Here is a 23,228-nt window from a genome sequence, read left to right on the forward strand (position 1 = left end):
TAGCCGGGCGTGGTGGTGCACGCCTGTAATTCCAGCTACTTGGGAGGCTGAGGCAGGAGAATCGCTTGAACCCAGGAGGCGAAGGTTGCAGTGAGCCGAGACCGTGCCATTGCACTCCAGCCTGGGCAACAAGAGCAAAACTCTGTCTCAAAAATACAACACGTTCATGTGCTGCTCAACAGTGAAGCTACGTCCTGAGAAATGTGTCATTAGGCGATTTTGTTGTGACAAACCTAGATGAGACAGCCTACCCCACACCTAGGCCAGATAATCCGAACACGTGGTAATCTTGTATTTATTTATGTATTTGTTTTTGAGATGGAGTCTCGCTCTGTCGCCCAGGCTGGAGTGCAGTGGCACAATCTCGGCTTACTGCAACCTTTGCCTCCGGGGTTGAAGCGATTCTCCTGCTTCAGCCTCCGGAGTAGCTGGGATTATGGCGCCCTCCAGCCACCACACCCGGCTACTTTTTGTATTTTCAGTAGAGACGGGGTTTCACCATGTTGGTCAGGCTTGTCTCGAACTCCTGGATTCATGATCCGCCACCCCCGCTCGGCCTCCCAAAGTGGTGGGATGACAGCTATGAGCCCCCGCGTCTGGCCAACACGTGGTAATCTGAAGGGTCCACCCCAGTATATGCGGTCCGCCTTCCACCGAAACGTCACGAGGCCCACGACTCAAAGGCGTGCTCCATTAAGTTACCGATAGCCCCAAACTCGCCCTTCCACGCCAGGCCTCGAGGTGCTCTGTGGACCACGGCGGAGCCCGTGGCCCTCGCGAGGGAGGGAAGGCGCTCCAGGTTCCCGCGATTCCCCCGGAAAGTGAAACTGCAGAGGCGCGACGTGGACACCGGCGGTCAGACGCGACCCCAGGCCGCACCGGCCCCAGAGGAAACTAGCGGGAGTCCACGGGCGGGAGCGCGAGTGGGCGGTGGTGGCTGGGCGCTCAGTGAAGACGCCATTCCGCCACGAAAACGCCCGCGACGCCGCTCCGCGGTGGGGCGAGGCGGGCTGGCCGGACCTGCGAAGCCCCACGAGCTCGGCGCCGGCTGGCTGCGGCCTTGCTCTGCCTCCACGGCCTGGCCGCGAGGCTCCCGCAAGCCGGGAACCGCGAGCACCGGGGCTGACCCGACTCTCTCGGGCCTCAGACGGCGTGGGCCGTGGAAAACTCCGGTGCGGCCTCTTCCCCGGAAGTCCCCCAGTGGGCCTCGGCCGCTCTGGCCTGCGCGCGCCCGGCTCGCTGGTGCCCTGGGCGGCGCCCGGCCGCTGGCGCTTCTCCGGCGCTAGGGGGCGCGCGGCCGCGGTGGAGACGCACTGGGCCGCGGCGGCCGCTCGACTGCTCTGAGGCGCGTTCCGGACGCGCACCGCCCCCGCCCGCGTTCCCCCGGCAACCTGCGGCCGCCGCCATGGACGCGCTGTCGGGGACAGGGCCTCCCCGGGCTCGCGGCTGCCTGGGCGCGGCTGGACCCAGGTCTTCAGGCCGCGCGGCGCGGACCCCCGCGGCGCCCTGGGCGCGCTTCTCCGCCTGGCTGGAGTGCGTGTGCGTGGTCACCTTCGACCTGGAGCTGGGCCAGGCGCTGGAGGTGAGCGGGCGCGGGCGGGTGGGCAGGGCTGGGCCGCTCGGGGCCCTCGGCCGCCCCGCACTCTCCGTGGCCTTCGGCCGCCGCCTCCTGGAGGGGCCTCTTCCTCGGGCTCCAGAAGCGCTTCCCAGGCCGAGGAGGGAAGGCCAGCCACTCGGAGTCGGATCTGGTCTTCACATTGGGATGGAGAATTTTGCATCACCTGAGTGGTACTCTTTCGATTTTTCTGAGTAAATATCTCACATCTCCCCCCTCCATTCCCCACCGGAGTAGTGACACCTTCATCCCCTCAGTGGCTCCCGCCAGAGTCCTGGGCTTACCTTCTGCTCCGCGTCCCGTCTCTGGGCATAGGCAAGGCTGGCGGCTCCTTCTGCAACAAAGGTCTCGGATCCGTTCTTTTGCTGCGATCACTGATGTCATCCCCGCCCCAGCTGCACCCCAGAGTTCAATCTTTGTTGCTCTCCTGCTTAAAACCCTGCAGCGCCTCCTTGTTCACCTAGAATCGGATCCAGACCCCATGGGCCCTTGTCCCTCGACCTGCGTCTTGTGGTGGTCTTGCCCTTGGGGGTCTGTTCATCGGCTGTGCCCATGGGCTTTCGATGTGGTCTTCCTACTGCCTGCAGGCCTCCACTCACCTACCCACACACGCAGCCTCCCTTCCTCCAGGGAGGCCCCGCAGGATGATCGTCTCTGTGTCCTGTATGACACACACGGGAGAGCTGACCAGCACAGGGGAGGCCCACCTGCAGGTGGAGGGAGGCTTCCCCGCACTGGCGGAAGGAACCTCCTGAGAGGTAGTGAGCGCTCCATTACTGCAGGTGTCCAAGATGAGGCCCAATTGTCCTCATCAGGAAAGCCAGGCAGCACGTCTCTGTGGTTGGGAGATGCTTTCTAAGGCCCTGCTGAACTCCAAGAAGCCATACGAAGCCTATAGTCTTCTAAACAGAAAACAGAAAAGCGTTAACTCTAGCACTCTCTGGAGCCCCTCCCACCACACAACGTCCCCAGCAGGTGCACCGTCTCCAGCAGGTGCACCGTCTCAAACACATCACTGGGTGGGGGCTGAGTACCAAGAAATGTGACCTGTCCAGGGTTGAGAGCCCACTTTCTTAGTTCAATACTGTTGCCCAGATTGTTACCCACAAAATCACAAAAGAAGTTAAGAGGTTCCGGCCAGATGCAGTGGCTCACCCCTGTAATCCCAGCACTCTGTGAGGCCGAGGCAGGCAGATTACCTGAGGTCAGGAGTTCAAGACCAGCCTGGCCAACATGGTGAAACCCTGTCTCTACTAAAAATACAAAAATTAGCTGGGTGTGAGGATGGGCGCCTGTAATCCCAGCTACTTGGGAGGCAGAGGAAGGAGAATCGCTTGAACCCAGGAGGCGGAGGTTACAGTGAGCCGAGATTGCACCATTGCACTCAAGCCTGGTGACAAGAGTGAGACTTCATCTCAAAAAAACAAAAAACAAACAAAAAAAGAAGTTAAAAAGTTCCTGGCACGATGCGGTGACTCACGCCTGTAATCCCAGCACTTTGAGGGGCTGAGGCAGGCGAATCACAAGGTCAGGAGTTTGAGACCATCATGGCCAACATGGTGAAACCACATCTCCACTAAAAATACAAAAATTAGCCAGGCGTGGTGGCAGGCTCCTGTAGTCCCAGCTACTCGGGAGGCTGAGGCAGGAGAATCGCTTGAACCCAGGACGAGGAGGTTGCAGTGAGCTGAGATCGCACCACTGCACTCCAGCCTGGGTGACAAACTGAGACTCCATCTCAAAAAAAAAAAGTTAAGAAGTTCGTCTGTTCCTTAAGGCATTCTCATGTTATTTTCTAAACCCCATTTGGAAAGTTACTTCTGAGCTGTTGAAGGCTGTGTGTGCTTGGGATACCCAGCTCGGACCGGGGGCATGGTCAGCTGGCGGAGTGCTGGGGACCCGGGTCCATGTCCTAAGCCTCCATAGCAGTGACCTGGACACCTACAGCTCGCTGGGTCTGTGCAGAAACCTGGCAGTGGATCCACTGGGGCCTGAGCACATGACTCTTGCTTTTCCTCCCTCCCCTGGAAGTCACGGGGAAGATTAAGGCCGTTTTAGTCACTTACAGACTTTTAGGGAGCACCCACTGTGCACTCAGTCACAGCTCAGCCCAGCTAAGCACCGCAAAGTCCCAGGGCTGTGCTTGGTTCTGCAACGTGGAAGGAAGACTCTAGTTGGGATGCATGCAGCTCAGAGGATGGAATGGGCTTAGGGAAATAAGTCTTGTACGCTGAGAAGAGACGGGAGGGGATCCTGTTTCAGGTAACCCCTCTCCCAAAATGGCAATATAAGCAAAAGGCAAAGAGCTGGTGATTCAGTTACTCATTCAGTAAATCACTTTGAAGGCCGAGTGCAGTGGCTCACGCCTGTAATCCCAGCACTTTGGGAGGCTGAGGTGGGCGGATCAGCTGAGTTCAGGAGTTTAAGACCAGCCTGACCAACATGGAGAAACCCTGTTTCTACTAAAAATGCAAAATTAGCCGGGCATGTTGGTGCATGCCTGTAATCTCGGCTACTCAGGAAACTGAGGCAGGAGAATCGCTTGAACCCAGGAGGCAGAGGTTGTGGTGAGCTGAGATTGCACCATTGCACTCCAGCCTGGGCAACAAGAGCAAAACTCCATCTCACAAAAACAAAACAAAAAACCGTAAATCACATTGAGCAGCTACCACCAGCCCAGCCCCACAATACTGGTGCCCAGCACATGAGAAGACAAGGCTCTAGCCCTCTAGGAGCCCACACTATATGCCAGTGATACGGGGAGTAAGTGGTTCAGGGTCCATAGTGCTCACAGGATACCCCCGCAACTGTACACATGGGGGCACCGTGGAAATGAGTGCAGTGCAGCCTGCTTGTGAGATGAGGGGTCCAGCTTGAGAGGGGCCGGCAGGGCTGTGGGGTGACAAGGGGTCTGGCTTGAGAGGGGCTGGGCAGGACTGTGGGGTGACTGGAGTGTACAGGTCAGCTTAGGAAAGGGCCTGGCTCCGCCTTCTCAGCTCTTGAAAACTCACCTCTTGGGCTGGGCGCAGTGGTTCCTGCCTATAATCCCAGTACTTTCAGAGGCCGAGGCGGGAGGATCACTTGAGGCCAGGTGTTCCAGACTAGCCTAGGAAACATAGTGAGACCCTGTCTCTACCAAAAATAAAAATAAATTAGCCAGGTGTGGTGGTGTGCACCTGTAGTTACAGCTCCTCAGGAGGCGGAGGCCGCAGGATTGCTTGAGCCCAGGAATTCAAGGCTGTGGTGAGCCATGATCACTGCACTCCAGCCTGGGTTACGACGAGAACCTGTCTCGAAACAAAATTAAAAGAAAAAAAAAAGGCCAGGCGTGCTGGCTCATGCCTGTAATCCTAGCACTTTGGAAGCCCAAGGTGGGAGGAGCGCTTGAGCCCAGGAGTTCTAGACCAGCCTGGTCAATATAGCAAGACCCACATCTCTATAAAAAATACAAAATATGGCCGGGTGTGGTGGCTCACGCCTGTAATCTTAGCACTTTAGGAGGCTGAGGCAGGGGGATCATGTGAGCTCAGAAGTTTGAGACCAGCCTGGGCAACATGGTGAAACCCTGTCTCTACTAAAAATACAAAAGATTAGCCAGGCATTGTACGCCTGTAATCCCAGCTACTCTGGAGGCTGAGTTAGGAGAATCGCTTGAACCTGGGAGGTGGAAGTTGCAATGAGATGAGATCGTGCCACTGCACTCCAGACTGGGTGACAGAACTGGAGCACAGCTCTCAAAAAAAAAAAAAAAAAAAAAAAGAGCCAGGCATGGTGGCACACACCTGTCGTCTCAGGTACTTGGGAGGCTGAGGTGGGAGAACTGCTTGAGTCCAGGAGTTGGAGGTTGATCCTGTCTGTTAAAAAACAAAAAACAAGCTGGGTGCAGTGGCTCACACCTGTAATCCCAGCACTCTAGGAGGCTGAGGCGGGCGGATCACGAGGTCAGGATATCGAGACCATCCTAGCTAACACGGTGAAACCCCGTCTCTACTAAAAATACAAAAAAAAAAAAAAAAAAATTAGCCGGACATGGTGGTGGGCGCCTGTAGTCCCAGCTACTCAGGAGGTTGAGGCAGGAGAATCGCTTGAACCCAGAAAGTGGAGCTTGCAGTGAGCGGAGATCACATCACTACACTCCAGCCTGGTGACAGCAAGACTCCGTCTAAAAAAAAAAAAAAAGTCCAACCAAATAGAAAATAGATGGATTCTCATCAGCACTGCATTCAGCCCAGCAGGACAGGACACACTGGCTTCCGGGAGCTGTGCTGTACATGAGGGTGAAGATGAGAGACAAGGAGGCTCTCGCATAGGAGAACAGCTTTGACCCCGGGCATCCCGAGGGTGGCCAGGCCATACCTTCAAAACTGCTCCCTGGATGTGCCTTCTCCAAGCCAAGCTCCCACCCGCAGTCTTCCTGGGTGACTGCTCACCAGGAGCAGAGACCGGTGCAGGCTGCCTCAGGCGAAAAGGGCAGGACCCTCATGGAACCCCGAGCAGGGCACAGCCTGGCCTGGGAGGCCTGCATGCCCTCAGGATCAGCTCCATGTGTCCCCTCACCTTGGCATGCCCAACCCCAGGTAGCCTGACCCCTGGCTTAGTACTCAGCTTCAGGCTGTAACTGGGCCCCAGGGCCACTCCCAAAGATGGTGAGCCTGAGAATGTGGGTTTCCCTGGTCAGACATGCTGAGGGCCCCCGGGCATGGGCACGGAGCTCAGAGGCCACAAGCTCCCGTGACCAGCAGACCAGGTACAGAGTCCTGACCTCAGGCAGAGGGTACCCGCCTTTCCTCAGCCCTCCTCAGTGCAGACACATGAAGGCTCAGACTGAGTGGCCCTATATCCCCAGCCCCTCACGGAGCTATCCTGAGGCGCCCCTGTGCGTCCAGCCTACTCCCAGCTTCCTCCTTCGTCTTCCTCCTGACCATTCCTTGGTGCCTGTTTAGCTCCCCTCCACCCACCTGTCCTAGTAGACCTCAGAGACCTCATCACACATGCCACAAACACTGTATGGGGAGGGTCTGTTCTGTGTCAGGTGCTGGGAGGCAGAAGTAACCAGGACAGGGTCCCTGCCTTAAAGAGATTTGCTCTGTGTTGGAAGAGACAAAGCAGGACCACAGTAGCAAGCCCAGAGCAAACAAAAGCAGAGCTATTTTCACAGAGCAAGCGGGGCACGGTGGCTCACGCCTGCACTCCCAGCACTTCAGGAGGCTCAGGCGGGAGGATTGCTTGAGCCTAGAAGTTCAAGGCTGCAGTGAGCTGTGATTGCACCGCTGCGCTCCAGCCTGGGTAACGGACCGAGACCCCGTCTCTCAAAAACAAAATGGCAGATGCTTTCATCCAGGGCCTGGCTCCTCACTGTCTGGGGGCTCAGGGCACATCTTGGAAGAAGCCTTATTATAGCCTAAATTCAACTCAGTGGAGAAATTGGGCAGATGGGATGAGGAGGGGACAGTGTGCAGAGGCCCTCCCAGCAGGCTTCAGACAGCCCAGGAGACACTGCAGGGTCCACTGGGAATGGGGGCCCTGGGAGGTCCCTAGAGGGAAAGTGGTCCACGTGTGCATGGACCTGCTGGACTGGGCTCCCAGGCTCACCTGCCCTACCTGCCGCCTCTGTCAGTGCACACCTGTCTTCCAGGTCATTCAGCGCCTGCTTAGTGTCATGCTCTCCCCCACTGTCCACTCCTGGGGGTGCAGGGCTTGTCCGGCTGGGCACTCACTGGGCACTGCAGGTGGGGCACAGGCCCTGGCAGGGGGAGGCTGGATGAAGACTGCTGAGCAGGATGGGGAGAGGGTCTGACAGCAGGCTGCCATCATGGAGCAGGTGTGCTTCCGGGCCTGCATCTGAGCAAAAGCTCGGGGAGCAGCATGTCCGGGGCCCTCTGGCTTGGCAGGTGGTGATGGAGATGGAGGACCAGCCAGGCGGGGCCCTGTGACCGTCCCGGGTGAGGGGCCTCTGGATCCCTGAAGCACTACCCTTCTGATGTCTGATGCTGTGAACTGATGTCCGGGTGTGTAGGGGCAGGGGGGCCCAACTGCAGTCTGGGCAAGAGGTGGTAGGGTGGCTGTGAGGACCAGGGGTATGAGAAAGGGGTCAGGAAGCCCACTCCGTTGTGCTGGCCTCTTACTGAGAGGGACCTGGGGAGGTGGGAGTAGAGAAGCCTCCGGCTGCCAGGGGAGTTGCCTGGGGCCTGGTGCCTGGAGGTCAGAGAGAGGGGCGGGTCAGCAAGGAGCTGGGCACAGTAGCCAGAGAAGATGGTGTGGGGAGGACGCAGCCCGCTGTTGGAGCAGGGAGCCGGGGGCGAGCCAGCACCATGGCACTGATCTGCACCCCAGAGACAGATGCTGCAGCTGCTGGGACGGTCCCAGTCCAGCGGATGCCATCAAGGGGTGTTGCCTCCTTGGGCAGATGGCGTCACCAGGCGCTCTGTCTTCCTCTGCAGCTGGTGTATCCAAATGACTTCCGGCTCACAGACAAGGAGGTGAGTCCTGGCCCTCTTGGGAGTGGACGGGACCCAGGAGTGGGTCGGCCCTCACCGGGTTTTGTATGTTTCAGAAAAGCAGCATCTGCTACCTGTCTTTTCCCGACTCACACTCAGGTAGGTGACCCCATCTTTACTGGGGCTGGACATGAAGCCAGCTGGGCATCCCTGTAGCCCAGGCCAGGGGCATCACGGCTGCCTAGGCTGCCCATGGTGCAGAGTGCCACAGGGGGTGGGCAGCACCAGCCCCATGCCCACTCAGTGGAGGCACCCAGATCTCCGCGTTGCAGCAGGTCAGGCAGGTCCCCAGATGCACGTGGAAAGGGTGTCTGTCTGCAGAGAGACCAACAGTCTCCTACACCCCACAGAGCGGCCACCAGGAGCTGGGCCTCCCTCCTGCTCCTGCCCCGGGGCATAGACGTCTGGGTAACCATTTTCTAGTGCCTGGTTTCTGTCTCAAGCATGTTGAGCCAATCTCCCGGATAGGTTGGAGGTGCTTTTCTGTGCGAGCATATTCTCAGACCTGTAGGTGCAGGGTGTGCAGGAGTCAGAATAGGAGCCACTGGGAAACACAGGCCCCTACAGCTGGGCATTCTTTCTGGGGCTTTTTTTTTTTAATTTTTGAGACGGAGTCTGACTCTGTCACCCAGACTAGAGTGTAGTGGCGCAGTCTCAGCTCACTGCAACCTCCACCTCCCGTGTTCAAGTGATTCTCCCGCCTCAGCCTCCCAAGTAGCTGGAATTACAGGCGTGTGCTGCCGTGCCTGGCTGATTTGTGTCTTTTCAGTAAAGACGGGGTCTCACTGTGTTGGCCAGGCTGGTTTCTGGCTAATAGCAGAGGCCAGGCTCGCAGGGCCCTTGGTCCCCAGTCCCCAGCTCCCGGCCCTGACGTGTGGTGGGCTGCCCCCTTCTCAGGCTGCCTTGGAGACACTCAGTTCAGCTTCCGCATGCGCCAGTGTGGAGGGCAGAGGAGCCCCTGGCATGCCGACGATAGGCACTACAACAGCAGGGCGCCCTTGGCACTACAGGTGAGCACTGGGCTGCGTCTCTGGCCTGCTTCTCTTCCCCTGCTCCCCACGGGTCCTGCCAGGCTCAGGCTGGTGGGAGAAGCCCTTTTGGAGTGCCTGGGCACTGTTTGGCAGGAGAGGAGCTGGCCATGCCCCGCTGACCCTGCAGTCCCAGGCACCAGCCCCAACTGAGGATGGGCCAGCTCTTCCGGGGTCTCCTCAGGGTCCCTGGGGCTTTCCCTTGGCACCACACTTCCATCACTGGGCATCTGCATAGTTGAACAGGGGCCCACGTGAACCTCCCAGGGCCCCCAGCACCCTGAACCCCTCTCCCCTATACCAGCAGACTCCCTGCTGTATCAGCAGGGCTGTTACCCACCTTCTGAGCCCAGGACCTCCTGGCCTCTGCCTTGGTGGCCAGAGGGCAGGGACAGAAGCTCCAGGAGCCTCCTGCTTCTCCAGGCTCCCATCTGCTGCAGTCCCTGCATGCTGCTTGCCACTCCCAGCCGTGGGGCTGGCCAGGTGGTCTGGGTGGGGCACGGCCTGGCTAACCCTTGCTCCTTCCAGAGGGAGCCAGCGCACTACTTCGGCTACGTGTACTTCAGGCAGGTGAAGGACAGCTCTGTGAAGAGGGGCTACTTCCAGAAGGTACGCTGCCTGGCCACTCGGGGCTGGCGCCTCAGAGAGGCAGGAGCTGGCAGGCAACAGGAGGGACTGTGGGGCGGGCAAGGGGTCCTGAGCCTCCAGCAGTGCCCACCCCTCCTGCAGCCCCACCTGGGCTGTGTCCAGCTCTCCTTGCAGCCCCCCCCTGCCCTGTCCTTGCCTGGCGTGGCACCCAAGGCCCTTATGTCCCGGTCCAGGACATTTCTGCCCCGCACTGATGGCTGGAGGGTCATGTCAGGGTCAAGACAACCCAGCCTGGAAGCCATAGGCCGAGAGTAAAAGCTGCTCAGCCCCTGGGGAGATCATTCCAGAGATTCTGGCCACCATGCATTTCCCTCCAAAGGCCCTAGGGTCCAGCTGCCCCGGCCGCCACCCAGGGAGTTCAGTGTTGGGTTTTCTCCTGTCTGATAATTCTGGGGTCTGAGTCAGGCCATTCCCGGGGCAGCTGTCCTGCGGAGTTGGTGGGCCAGCTCCAGGTGAGCGTGGCTTCAGGGGTCCCCATGGGCTCCTGAGTGGCTGGGGTGAGTGAGGCCTGGAGCTGGGGGCCTCTAACTGGCCCCGTGGCCCCGCAGTCTTTGGTGCTGGTGTCCCGCCTGCCCTTTGTCCGGCTGTTCCAGGCTCTGCTAAGCCTCATCGCCCCTGAGTATTTTGACAAGTTGGCGCCCTGCCTGGAAGCAGGTGAGTGGCCATCAGGCATGGCCATCGCGGTCTTATCATCCCAGCTGTGGCCCCTGGTGGGCCTGACAGCAGCTTCTCCTTGGGGAGGGTCCTGACGCCGGCTACTGCATCCGCAGTGTGCAGTGAGATCGACCAGTGGCCGGCGCCTGCACCTGGGCAGACTCTGAACCTACCTGTCATGGGCGTTGTTGTCCAGGTGAGAGTCAGCTGGCTGGGGAGCAGGCTCTGCAGGTGTGTGGGGAGGCCTTACTCCCTCTGGCAGCTGCTCCCTCCTTCTCCCAGGTGCGCATCCCATCCAGGGTGGACAAGTCCGAGTCCAGTCCTCCGAAGCAGTGTGATCAAGAGGTGGGAACTGAGGTGGAGGCGGAGCTGAGAGGGCTTCACCCAATTGAGTCCTGCTCCTGGGCTGGGTAGTCCCACACCTGCCTCCCTGGTCCACCCTGCGGGGTGGTCAAACCCAGGCAAAGCCACAGGCTGTGCCTTGGTGTAGGGCTGGGCGCTCTCCACCCTCCCCTGCGCTGTGAGGCAGGGCCTGCTTGGGGCCCAAGGGGTGCCAGCACCCCCTTGGCCTTGACCTACACTCCCCTCCTCTCAGAACCTGCTGCCAGCCCCAATGGTTCTTGCTAGTGTCCATGAGCTGGACCTGTTCAGGTGAGTCCCCTAGGGTTCTGCACGCTGCTTTGGGGGAGCTCACTGTGTGCACGTGCATGTACGTGTGTGTGCGTGTGTGTCTGAGTGCGTGTGTGCACGTGTGTGTGTGTGTGTGTATGGCCAGTGCCATGTGGGGACTGCCCAAGGGAGGCAGCGCTCATCCTGAGTAATCCTTGGGACAGTTCTGGAAGGAAGAAGGGAGAATTGTGTAGAAGAGGAAGCAAGTGCCACATGGCTGCAGCCAGCGGAAATGGGCACAGTGGGCAGGAGGTCCTGAAAGACAGTGTCAGGAGAGGCTGTCAGGAGAGGCTGCCTGAGTCTGCCTTCACTGCCTCTGGGCGAGTCTGCAAGGGAGGCTGGGCTTTGAGACCATCCTGCTCTGTGGAGGGCCCAACAGGAGCCAGGGCTGCACTTGGGATGGGCCCAGGGTGACCAGAGGGGTCTGGGCGGGTACTCCCCCCGGCCCTGGGGCCACTTTAGGACGGCTGGTCCCTCACAGGTGGGTCCAGGTTGAGTCCCCCATTCCCAGGCCCAGGCCCAGCACAGGTGGACTGTCGGAGCTCAGGGTGGCCATGATAACCCGAGACACTCACATCTTCGACAGATCTGTCTTCACCTGGCGCAGCGTGCCGTGTTCACCAGCGCCTGGGTGAACACGTGGGAGAGTAGAGCCAGGGCCAGGAGTCTCAGCCCCTGCCCGGCCTCCCCGACCTTCCTGCCCGACCTCCCCGACCTTCCTGCCCGGCCCCAGGTGCTTCCGGCCTGTGCTGACTCACGTGCAGACACTGTGGGAGCTTGTGCTCCTCGGGGAGCCCCTGCTGGTCCTGGCACCCTCGCCCGATGTGTCCTCAGAGATGGTGCTGGCCTTGACCAGGTACCACCTTGGCTCGGTCCCGGCTGGGGTCGCTGGACCATCGCAGCTGCGCCTGGGCCGCCCCTGCCTCACCTGCTTCCTGTGCTCCTGCCCACAGCTGCCTGCAGCCCCTCAGGTTCTGCTGCGACTTCCGTCCCTACTTCACCATCCATGACAGCGAGTTCAAGGAGTTCACTACACGCACACAGGCCCCGTAAGTGCCACCTCCGCCCCGCCTCTCTCGTCCTCGCTGCACCTCCCTGGACCTCTGTGTCTGCCTCTTCTCTCTCTCTCTCTCTGTCTAGACCAAACGTGGTCCTGGGAGTCACAAACCCTTTCTTTATCAAAACACTCCAGCATTGGCCCCACATCCTCCGAGTCGGGGAGCCCAAGATGTCAGGTCAGGCTCCCAGGGAGGTGCAGGGGGTGATGCTCAGAAGCCTTATTGAGTGTGGGGCTGCCTCAGAGCCCATGGCCAGAGCTGCGGGCACTGAGGCCTGGCCACCGGGCATGTCTCGTAGGAGACCTTCCTAAGCAAGTCAAGCTGAAAAAGCCTTCAAGGTTGAAGACCCTGGACACTAAGCCAGGTCTGTGCTTCCCTTGACCTGGAGCCCCTCCACAGTGGAGGGGCCTGTCTTGTACCTGGTGGGTCTCCCAGGTGGGGCAGCGCGGCACCCCGACCCCTGCTTCTCTCCCAGGACTCAGCAGCAGAGCTCAGACCCTCAGAACCTCAGACCTTCGGACCCTCAGACCCTCGGGGAGGGGGCACCCTCTTGTCTTCTTCGGTGGGTCCCTGTGTCTGGGGTGGGGTGGGTGAGATTTTCAGGTGCGGCCAAGGGCATGGGGCTGCAGGCAGATGAGACCCCCACCCTGGCTCCTCTGTGGGGCTGCAGGAGTGTGGGAGGGAGGCCCTTGAAGGGCGGGGCGCCAGCTGTGCCCTCCCGCCAGGCCTCTACACCGCGTACACAGCCCACCTCCACCGCGACAAGGCGCTGCTTAAACGGCTGCTCAAGGTATGGGCTGTGGCGGGAGGGGGCTGGGGACGCAGGGAGTCTGGGGTGGTGTGAGGTGCAGCAAGGGCCTGGCCCCCCTTCCCTGCAGGGCGTGCAGAAGAAGCGGCCGTCAGATGTACAGAGTGCCCTGCTGCGGCGGCACCTCCTGGAGCTCACCCAGAGCTTCATCATCCCTCTGGTGAGGCACGGGGCTGGGGGGAAGGGGCTGGAGGGGAACGGAGCTGGGGGGGATGGGACGGGGGAGGGCGGGACTGGGGGGCACGGGGCTGGGGGGAAGGGGCTGGAGGGGAACGGAGCTGGGGGGGATGGGACGGGGGAGGGCGGGACTGGGGGGCACGGGGCTGGGGGGATGGGTCCCCAGACTCACTCCCCTCCCTTCCCCACCCAGGAGCACTACATGGCCAGCCTCATGCCCCTGCAGAAGAGCATCACACCCTGGAAGGTGGGGTCCTGTGGGGATTTTGTGGGGTCCATGGAGGGCGGGTTCCCTTCCTCCCCCGGAGAAGGGAAGGTCTGGAGCAGGAGGCCGTGGCTGTGTAGGAGACACAGGGGTCAAGGCCATCATGTTTGTGAAACTGAGGGCCACAGGGCAGGTGGCTGGCAGGACCCTTGGAGGGGCTCAGGGCCTGCGCCCTGGGAAGGGCTATCCTGGGATCTGTGCCAGGCAGGGTGGGGGCTGGGGGTATTCAGAAGTGGTGAGGAGCATATCTGGGCAGTGTACCAGGTGCAGGCCATGAGGCCGGGTTCCCACGTGCTGGCTCACCCACCCCCAATCAGACTCCCCCCCAGATCCGGCCCTTCAGCCAGGATGACTTCCTGCGTAGCCTGGAGCATGCCGGGCCCCAGCTCACCTGCATCCTCAAGGGCGACTGGCTGGGTCTCTACAGGTGGGTGGACTGCGGATGCAGCCTCAGCCTTCCTTGGTCCCCAGGGTCAGCCTCGTGGCCCCGCCTGTCAGTCCCCAGGGTCAGCCCCGCGGCCCTGCCTGTCAATCCCCAATCCCCAGGGTCAGCCCCACGGCCCCGCCTGTCAGTCCCCAGGGTCAGCCCCGCGGCCCCGCCTGTCAGTCCCCAGGGTCAGCCCCGCGGCCCCGCCTGTCAATCCCCACAGGCGGTTTTTCAAGTCCCCCCATTTTGACGGCTGGTACCGGCAGCGGCACAAGGAGATGGCCCTGAAGTTGGAGGCCCTGCACCTGGAGGCTATTTGTGAGGCGGTGAGGGAGGCTGGGGGTTGGGGAGGGCCAGAGCGTGGTGGGGGTGGGCACAGGCCCTGGGCAGCGGGGGGCCTTGCTGACAGCAGACCCCATCTTTCCCTGCAGAACATCGAGACCTGGATGAAAGACAAGTCTGAGGTGGAGATCGTGGACCTGGTCCTGAAACTTCGTGAGAAGCTGGTAAGATGCCCCAGCCTTGTCCCAGCGCCACCAGCCTGGCATGGAGCTGCGCCTGCCCTGACCACAGCTGCCCCTGCAGGTGCGGGCTCAGGGCCACCAGCTCCCTGTGAAGGAGGCAACGCTGCAGCGGGCCCAGCTGTACATCGAGACGGTCATCGGCTCCCTGCCCAAAGACCTGCAGGCTGTCCTGTGCCCTCCCTAGGACAGACCCAAGGGCCACGGTCCCAGGGCCCTAGGTCTGCCTGAGCCTCCTGCTCTCCAGTGGCGGCGGCACTGAGCCAAGCACACGCTCCCCTTCTTTGGCCCCCCGCCCAGACTGCAGGCTCCACCATTGTCTCAGCAGTAAAGGCGACATTTGGAACCACAGCATGGCCCTGACCATAGGGATTCCGTGCCGGCGGAGCCTTGCCTCCTCCTGGGCCCCACCTGGCCTCCACAGACCTTAGGCTGGGACCGGGGCGGGGACAGGCTGGGAGCCCTCGCTGATGTGGGTGCGTCTACCGTCTGCCCCTCCCGGTGCCCATCTGTTGGCCCCCAAGCCCCCTGCACTGTGTGTGGTGTTTCCTGCAGCCCAACAGGCTGCCCGGGACAGGAGGGACCCTCTCCTGACCAGCCCCCGACTCACTCGTCTTATCTGGGGATGGGAGGCTGTTTTGCACACAGTCATCAACTTGAGAAGGGGAGAGACTGTTTTGCGGTGTGAAGAGCTCTGCCCACCACCCCGATGCCCCTCTGGGCCCCCACCTGCTTGGAGCTGTGGTTTGGTGGGAGGTAGGGGTTGGGCAGGGGGCGGTGTGGGGCCCAGCACCTCTGCTAGGAGAGCTGGCTCAGCCTGGCCCTCGGAGGGTCCACAGTACCTTCCTGGTTCCCAGTCCTGGAGCCCCCACCATGCACCAGCTCCATACATCCCTCCTAGGAGGTGGACAAGGCTCCTGTTGTCCAAGTTTGTCCGTCCATCCCCTACATGCAGCCCAAGGGGCTCTGGACTTTGGCCTGACCCTGCCTCTGGCTGAAGCCTGTGTGTCTCCCTTTCCTTGGTACGGGGTGAAGGTCCCTAAGAGCCACCTCCAGGTCATGTGCTCCCCCCGTGACACCTGCAGGCACTGAGGCCCATGGGTACGGTGTTGGCACTGTGCAGCACACGGTGACGGTACTGTCAGGGCTCCGGACAGCCAAGCCCCGCTCAGCATCACACACTGTGTGCCCAGGAATAGGTCCCCTGACCACTCAGACCCTCAGACTCCTTGCCTGAGCGACCCAGCCGTGCAGATGCCCGACATGGTGCTGGGAGGGTCACTCATGGAGAATGGGCTTTGTACCCTGCAAAGCCGGGCAGGTGCTGGCCAGGGGACACAGGGCTGGGGGAAGGACTTTTCTTTTTCTTCTGAGGCCCCCATTCAGTCGGTAGAAGGTAGCCTTCATTCAGCACGCGTGCGCGAGGTACTGTTTGTGTTCTCATTGGTGGTCTTGGACCACATCCTCCAGCCAGGCAGTGTAGAGTGAGCACTGCCAGCCACTTCAGTGCAGGGCGTGACCGAGCCACGAGGACAGTGGAGTCAGGTGTCCGGGCGACAGGTAGTTCTCAGAACTTGGTACATGTCAACTTGTCCCGCCGGACTGCGCCCAGGACAGCCTGTCCCTGTCGCCATTCTACAGACAAGGACACAGAGGCAGCCGGGAGGGTGACAAAGGGGAGCTATTGAGCCCAGATGTCTGGTGCAGGGTCCAAGGACGTGACCACGTTAAACAGAACACATAGAGGCTGAGGCGGCAAACCTGTTCTGTGGCAGGGGCAAGCCGGGGACCTGAGGGTGAGAAAGGTCCTGGCCTCAAATTCTGCTTGGGCCTCCCAACTGTAGCATGGGGGGACCAGCCTCCCTACTGAGGGCTTGGTCTCTAGAGGGTCTGCAGAGACACTGGCACCTCCTGTGTGGTCAGCTTGAACACTGACCTCCGTAAGATGGGGCCTGGGGGCCAGTACAGGCCCTGCCATTAGCTGCCCTCCACCAGGGCCCTCTGCAAAAGCCTTGTGCTGGTGACCCGTCCCCTGAGGACCACCACTTCAAGGTGTCGAAGAAGCTTGGGAAGACAGTCCGCCTCTCTCACAACTGTGGCCCCACTTTGGGGAGTGCACCCAAGGCCCATGGTGGCATGTGCTTCCCCACACCACAGTCTCACCTCACTTGGCTTTCTGAGGGCTGCCCCACAGCACAGAGGGCTGCAGGGAGGGGCTTCAGGCTGGTCTCAGAAGCCCCCAGGGACCCTGGCCACTGTCTGTCCAGAAATGCGCAAGCACATTTCCCTGGAGGGCTCTGGTAAGGCCACATAGGTGGGTGGGTGGGAGACTTGGTGGGGGGCACTGGGCCAGGCGGCCAGCATTGCCCTGGGCAGAAGCCAAGGCTAAGGTGGAGGGTAGTGTCCCAGCCCCTCTTTCTCAGGGCCTGTCCCCACCTATGCAGAAGAGGCCTGGGGTGGAATGTGGCCTGGGGTGAATGGGTGGGGGCTGGGCATGGAGACCTGCCAGCTCCATCTGTCCCGATGCCTCTTGGTGGCCCCCCAGTGTCAAGGCCGGTCTGAGTTGGCTGAGCCTCTGTCCAGGGCTGGGCCATGGCCCTCCCCTCCCCACGCACACCAGGCTAGGGGCAGGCAGTGAAGAGGCAGGAAGGTCCAGACAGCTCTACCCCTGGCCACAGCGCCAGCCCCCGCAGGCAAGAGGGCTTGCTGGGCAGAACTTAGTTGGCAAGGGTGAGGACTGCTGTGGTTACAGGCCTCCTGAAGGACAGGGACCACAGAACCCAGAGGGTGGAGAGAGCTGGGAGCAGGTCTGGAGTGGGGCTGGGGCCTGAGGGTGCACACAGGGCCTGCTCAGGGATAGGAAGGACAGCTGCTCACCCTCAAACTTCCTGTCGGCTATTTAAAGACTCCCTTTTGGTCTAGAACAGAGGCCTTCCCACGGTTGGGTATTAAAATGTCCCTTTGTGACACAGGGGCTTGTCTTTTCCTTTTTTGATAAAATGTTGGCAACCTTGTCAGACCCTGGTAATTTTGGGGTCCTCTGTAGTGAAGGGGAGGGTGGCCGCAATGTGGATTATGGTTCAAGGCCCAAGGGAAGATTTGGGCAGGAACAAGGCCTGGCTGCTTGCAGGGTGGGAGAAGGCAGAGACCAAAAGAACTAAGTCAGGCTGGGAGAGTTTGTCAGGATGTGGCAGGGCAGATCCCGAGTCGGGGAAGCAGGGGAGGAGGGGATGCCTGGCTGGGGACAGGAGGAAGCCGACCAGCTGCAAGGATGGGGCAGGCCTGGGTGGAAGGCCTGGCCCCAGGGAGGGGTGACCCAGGGTGGGGGCAAGGGTGAGGGCTTGGGGAATGCTTCCATCTCCTGCTTAGCACATCCAGTCCTGGGAGGGCAGTGGAGGCATGCTCCAAGGTCTAGCCCTGCAGAGGGTTCTCCACCTTTTCTCAAGCGCAGGGGACCCCAGGAGCACTGGGGCTGGGACTTGAGGCCTGGCATGCCAGAAGTGGGGCCAGCTCTGTCCCAGAAACCATAACTCCAGAAAGAGATCTCGGGCCACCCACCTCCAGGCCCTGAAGGATCAGTGTGGGGTCCCAGGTGCAGCGTCCCGAGGTGCTGCTGGAGGCCAGGGATGTGCTGGGAGGCCATCTCCAGGTGCCCAGTTTACCCTGGGAGGTTGAGGACCTGAGACTCCTGGGAAAGGGCCAAAGCCCAGCAGCCCCCACCTCTGAAAGCTGCCGGGGAGCGACTGCTCTGCTCCCTGTCTGGGGGTGAGGGTCTGGTGCCCACCCATCTCAAGACTGGCAGGGACCCTTGTTCCTCTGGCCGGGCAAAAGTGCGCCCGTAATGCCCTCCCCTAGCGCCAAGCCCTGGGCTCCCCTCAAACCTGTGGGGTTCCTGTGGGGGTGCTCAGGCCAGGGGGCCTCTGTGGGTGCTCGTTCTTCCTGGATGGCGGCATGGTGGGCAGGGTGCTGCCCTGGCTGAACCTGGGTCTGAACTGGGGTACCCAAACCTACCCAACGATGCTGTGGCTGCTGGGGCCGGGGAGGGGGGGGCGCAGGGGGCGCAGGCCCAGCCCCTCCCCTCCCGTCCCATTCTCCCTTCCCTTCCCGTCTCTGTTCCCTCCCCTCCCGTTCTCCTTTCCCTTTCCTGTGCCCTCCCCTCCCGTTCTCTTCTGCCCTCCCCTCCCCCTCCCTTCTCCCCTCGTTTCCTCCCCCCTCCCTTTCCCCTCCCTCCCCCCCTTCCCCTCCCTCCCCGCTCTCTCTCCCCCCCCTCTCCTCTGCTTTCCTCTCCCTCTCCCCCGTTCTCCTGTTCTCCCCGCCCTCCCCTCCTCTCCCTCGTCGGGGGCGGGGCCGGCAGCTCCCGCGCGCTCCGGCCCCTCCTCGGCCACACAAAGGCCCCGTCTCCATGGCAGCAGCGCGGGCCAGAGCGCAGCGCCGAGCGCGGCCCGGGCGCCATCGAGCCTTGGCGGCGGACGTGCAGGTACCGAGCTCGGGGGACTGGGCTGCGGGGGACGTCGCGCAGGGCGCGGGGGGCTTCGCCGTCATCGCCGCTCCGCCCGGGCCTGCCGCGCTTGGGCCCGGGGACCTGCGGCGGCTGCGGCTCCGCGGAGGGCTCCCGGGGCCTGGGCCCCGTCCGTCGGTCCATCCGGCGAGGCCCGGGCAGCTCCCGCCCCACGCCCTTCCCGGTGGGGACTCGGGGGACGGGCCCGGCCGGCGGGGGCTGCGCGTCCCTCCGGAGCCGCGTCGGATCCCTCTTCCGCGCCCGCCTCTCACTCTTCAGCCGCCGAGCTCCGTGCGCCGAGCGGAGATGGTCCCGCGGTGCAGGCGCTCCGGGCCGGCCCCAGGCTCAGCGGCACAGGAGCCTGGCTCTGCCCGAGCTCCCGGGGGCCGTCCCCGCACCCCTGGGGCCTGCTTGGCGCGGGGGGACCAGGGCGGAGAACACCCGCACCTGGCGAGACCCCACGTCCTGGGCCTCCTCGCGGTTCCCAGGGTGGCGTCTGGGTGGACACCCCGAGACACAGAAAGTCTTAGAAGCGGTGGCGCGGGCCCTGCCTCCCCGCTGCTGACCGTGCCCCTCCGCACCCTGCTCATGCAGGAAGCCCCTGCCCTGCCAGCGCCCCTGGTCGGGCTATTCGGCAGATCTGGGGAGCCCGCCTCACTGTCATCTGGGGGTCTCAGAGCCCGGGAGCCCTGGAGCTTCCTGCCAGGCCCTTGATTTCTCTTCCCGAAGCTCCCTGGGAAAGGAAGAAAGGGGTCTGTCTGCCCACTGTGGGTTGTGGCAGAGTCAGGACAGGGGGTGAGGGTGAGGGTGAGGGTGAGGGTGAGGGTGGGCCCCAAACCCGGCAGGTCTCGGGGGGCCTGGAGGGCTCCCTGGGCCCCACCTTCCCTGGACCGCCCCCCACACTTAATGTCTGACTTCGGCCCTTGCTTGGAGGCTCCGCTCAGCCTGCGAGGCTTTAAAGTTGAGCTTCCTCAGGAGCCCTTTGCGGGTGGGAGAGCGAGGCTGCCAGGAACTGGGGTCTGTCAGCCTGCCCCATGCCCAGATGACCCTGGCACGGAACAGCTGAACAGCTGGTGGGAGGAGCCCTCCCTTTCCTGCGCAGAGGTGAGGGTCCCCCGGAGGGCAGGGCCAGCAGGCATTTTTTTGTGGCGAGTTAGCTTTTTACATGTTGCATAGAAATCCCCGGAGCTGACTGAGGAGCAAGCAGGTGGGCCTGCCACATCTGAGTCCTTTCAAGGTTCCTATGGGGGGCCCACCTCTGTCTGGGGGGTCTGGGAGGCCTGAGGTCTGGCCAGGGGTTCCTTGCCCCAGTAGAGGGAAGTTACTGAGAAAAACAAGGGTTTGGAATGTGAGTCCCCCTCCCCCACCGGCTGCCTGCCAAGAAGGAATTATTTTGGATTATCCAGCCGTGTCCAGTCACCCGAAGCGGGAGGCTGCAGCGTGGGAGAGGGATCCACTTCCGGGCCGTGGGTTGAGGGCCCCAGGAGGAGGACAGGCAAGTCCGGGCAGCTCTGCCACTTTCTACTGCAGCTGCCCAGACTGGGCGGGGAGGAGATGCGTCACCTTTGGGTTGAAGAAGGCCCCAAGGTTGGCCCCAGCAGGCCCTGCTGAGCCTGCAGTGGGCCCAGGCCCCTCTGGGGGAGACCATGGGATGGGAGGAGCTCTGGGCCTCCCCAGGGACCCCCTCGCCCCGAGAAGCCTCAACGGTAGTCTGAAGAGCCTCTGAGGCACCCTCCAGACCCAAGTTCAGGGACACACCCTGTGCCGGTGACCTATGCGTGCCAGGGAGGAACAGGCAGAAGCGAGGCCAGGCTGCTAGGGACGGCACTGGGGTCTTCCTCAGGGGGCCCTCCTGCCCCAACTGACTCCCTGTTAAGCTCCTGACTAATGGATCAGCCTCCCTCCAAGCCCCTCTGACAGCCAGGCCTCGCCTACAACCCCCGGTGGATATGGCGCCTGTGAGCCCATCCCGCAGGTGGGGAGACTGAAGCCCCTTCAGTCTCTGTGAGGGTCTGTGTGAGGAGTCATCTGCGACACTGTGTGCCCAGGGCTGTGGCTGCTGGGCCCTCTGGGTCCATGCTGTGTGTGCACCCGGGGCGTGTGCCCAGCAGCCTGCATGGGGACCACATCGAGGAGGTGGAGCCGGCAGCTGGCCCCAAGTGCAGAAAGCCCAGGGGCTTGGCCCTGGCCCAGGGAAGTGGAGCAGAAGAGATTGGATTGGAAGGTGCTGGGGAGGGCCCATATGGCACAGTCCTCCTCCCAGCCCAGGACGTCGTCCATTCTCACCATGTCCTGCCCCCTGCCTCATGCTGTGTCAGCCACAACTGATGGTCCCCCGGGACATGGGTGTGGGCAGGGGTGCACTGGCTGGGAGAGGCTGTGTCTTCCAGCCCCTCATATTGTGCCTTCTCTAAGCTAGGCAGGCACTTGGATGCCAGGCCTCTGCCACGAGGGCTGCCTTCCCCTGAGCTGGGAGTTCTCACTCTGCTCATGCCTCTGTCCCTCTGGCTGCAGCCTGGCTGCCCTCCTTGGAAGTTGGTGGGGAACCTCTTGTACCCAGAGCCCTCCTTGGATGCGGTTTGAGGATGAGGTGGTGAGCTGCTCAGAACTCACCCAGTGGCCAGCAAGGGGCCCCCCAGCCTTGACCTCCCTTCTGTGAGGCGGATCCAGGTTCTCTGGGGGTGGGGGATTCGGTGGGGTTGGGGCTGGGCAGAGCCCCTCCCTCCCTTAGGGGTAGTGGCTGTTTGTGTTTGGGGTGGGGCTGTGGGTGGGGTGGGACTGGGTCTCTGACTAATTACAGGATGGGGAGTGTGGGTCAGAGCCTACGGCTGGTAGGGGGTGCTCAGGCTCTGGGGCCCCAGGGAGGGCAGCTGCCCTCGCTTCCCTCTTTCTGGGCTACACGAGGTTCCTCCACCTTCTTCCTTTCCGTGGTTTCACATCCCTTGACACAGAGCCTGCTTCTTCTCATACCCCCAGATTGTAAGGACCCCTGCCTCTCTCTGCCCACCAGGGGAGGATCCTGTGCTGTTCTGGGCTCCCCCAGCCACAGGTGTGGCCTCAAGCCAGGCCCTGACACAGTGGCCCTCCTGGCTCAGAAGCCTTCTCTCTGAAGACCAAGTGTGTGAAGGGATTGGCTGGGCCCCTGCCGCCTGGCCCTGAACACTGGCACCCCACCCCCCCAGTGGATCCGCCCTGCTCTGTGAAATTCAGGAACCTGTGACAGTGACTGGCCCCAGGCCCAGTGGAGCCAGGGATGGTGGGGCAGGCTGCCCCTGGTGGTGCTACAGGTCTGCCCCACCCCCTGGGGATGTCTGTGTCTGGGGAGGAGCCTGGGGCTGGCCTGGCGGAGGAGCTGGGGGTTCTGTTTCCCACAGTCCTGCCTCTGCAGCCCAGATCCTGGAGCCCTTCACATCCAGAGGCGGGCCTACACCGAGGGCCCACTATGGTTGCTGGCCTTCCCTGGGGGTGGCCCCCGAGGACTGGCCGAGGCCACACCTGAGCTGCCTCATGTCCCAGGCTAGGTGAGGGAGGAGACTGCCCTGGGCTGGGATCAGGGCACCTGGGGGCAGGTCCGGCTCTCTTCCTCAGCCCCCTGAGGTCTCCTGGCTTCTGAAAGCCAATAGTTCCTCATTCCAGTGCCCGCTGAGTCCTGGCCCAGGCCTGGAGCAGGAGAGGGAGGTGCTGCCCCAGTTCTGCCCCCAGCTCTGCCAGCAGCAGCAGCATCAGGGGCAGGGACTGGGCCCTCGGGATAGGACCCCTGGCCCCTCTGGCACAGCTGGTCAGCAGCCTCCCTAGGGGGGCCCTGGGTAGAGTCACAGTGTCCAGCACCAACCTCTGGGCCCGATGCTGCGCCAGCTGGGCCCCACAGCAAGAGTGAGAAAGAGGAAAAGTGCTTGGTGTCCACCTCTGAGAAAGCCTCCTGTGTGAACACGGCCCCCCGAAGGGCCAGGCAAGGGCATCTGCCCCGTGGCTGGGACGGTTCCTGCCCACAAGCCCTGTGCAGGGCTGGGGCTGTCTTCCCAGGTGACCTTCTGCTGTGGTCTGGGACCCCCCGAGCCAGCATGCCACCTGCTCAGAGACAGATTGGACCACCGGTCAGATTGGTGGCTGGGGGCACTGCCCACTCCTTCCAGGCAGCTTTGAGGGCTTCTCAGAGGAGGAACCTGCCTGCCCTGCTGGTCCGAGGCGGGGTGCTGAAGGCTGAGGCAGATTCCAGGGGGCTATGCCTCAGGCCGCATGAGTGCCCGGCGTAGGAGCCTGCTCTGTGATTTTCACTGCACCTGCCTGGGGCCCATGCTCCGTCCTCAGCTGGGGTCTGGCTTTGAACCTAGGTGAGTTCTGGGGCTCTGAGGACAGGCCAGAA

The 23,228-nt window shown here is 62.1% G+C and overlaps 2 protein-coding genes across 8 annotated transcripts in view; both read left to right on the top strand.

Annotated features, from left to right (window-relative positions):
• Positions 1–1,305: 1,305 nt before the first annotated feature.
• DENND6B (DENN domain containing 6B) lies at positions 1,306–14,718 on the top strand. Of its 6 annotated transcripts, none has more exons than XM_030914411.1 (21): positions 1,306–1,582; positions 8,056–8,094; positions 8,169–8,211; positions 9,010–9,122; positions 9,669–9,749; positions 10,337–10,442; positions 10,559–10,638; positions 10,725–10,787; positions 11,038–11,093; positions 11,845–11,967; positions 12,065–12,160; positions 12,252–12,346; positions 12,468–12,533; positions 12,645–12,731; positions 12,895–12,959; positions 13,048–13,137; positions 13,348–13,401; positions 13,737–13,846; positions 14,070–14,172; positions 14,278–14,352; positions 14,432–14,718. In XM_030914411.1, the coding sequence occupies exons 1-21, from the start codon at positions 1,406–1,408 to the stop codon at positions 14,552–14,554; spliced, it is 1,845 nt and encodes a 614-aa protein (XP_030770271.1). In that variant the 5' UTR covers positions 1,306–1,405; the 3' UTR covers positions 14,555–14,718. The 6 variants fall into 6 exon arrangements, with proteins under 6 accessions (XP_030770271.1, XP_030770272.1, XP_030770273.1 ...); XM_030914412.1 differs by having other exon boundaries at positions 13,749–13,846; XM_030914413.1 differs by lacking the exon at positions 12,645–12,731.
• Positions 14,719–18,730: 4,012 nt separating this feature from the next.
• Positions 18,731–23,228, top strand: part of PLXNB2 (plexin B2) — a 33,562-nt gene continuing 29,064 nt past the window's right edge. The window contains exon 1 of one of the 2 annotated variants that reach the window (XM_030914374.1): positions 18,731–18,844. The gene's annotated coding sequence lies outside the window, so the exon portion shown is untranslated. The remainder of the gene's footprint in view (positions 18,845–23,228) is intronic. The other variant, XM_030914372.1, reaches the window with a different exon arrangement.

The sequence above is a fragment of the Rhinopithecus roxellana genome, chromosome 13, assembly GCF_007565055.1.
Source record: "Rhinopithecus roxellana isolate Shanxi Qingling chromosome 13, ASM756505v1, whole genome shotgun sequence".
In the NCBI taxonomy this organism is placed as follows: Eukaryota; Metazoa; Chordata; class Mammalia; order Primates; family Cercopithecidae; genus Rhinopithecus; species Rhinopithecus roxellana.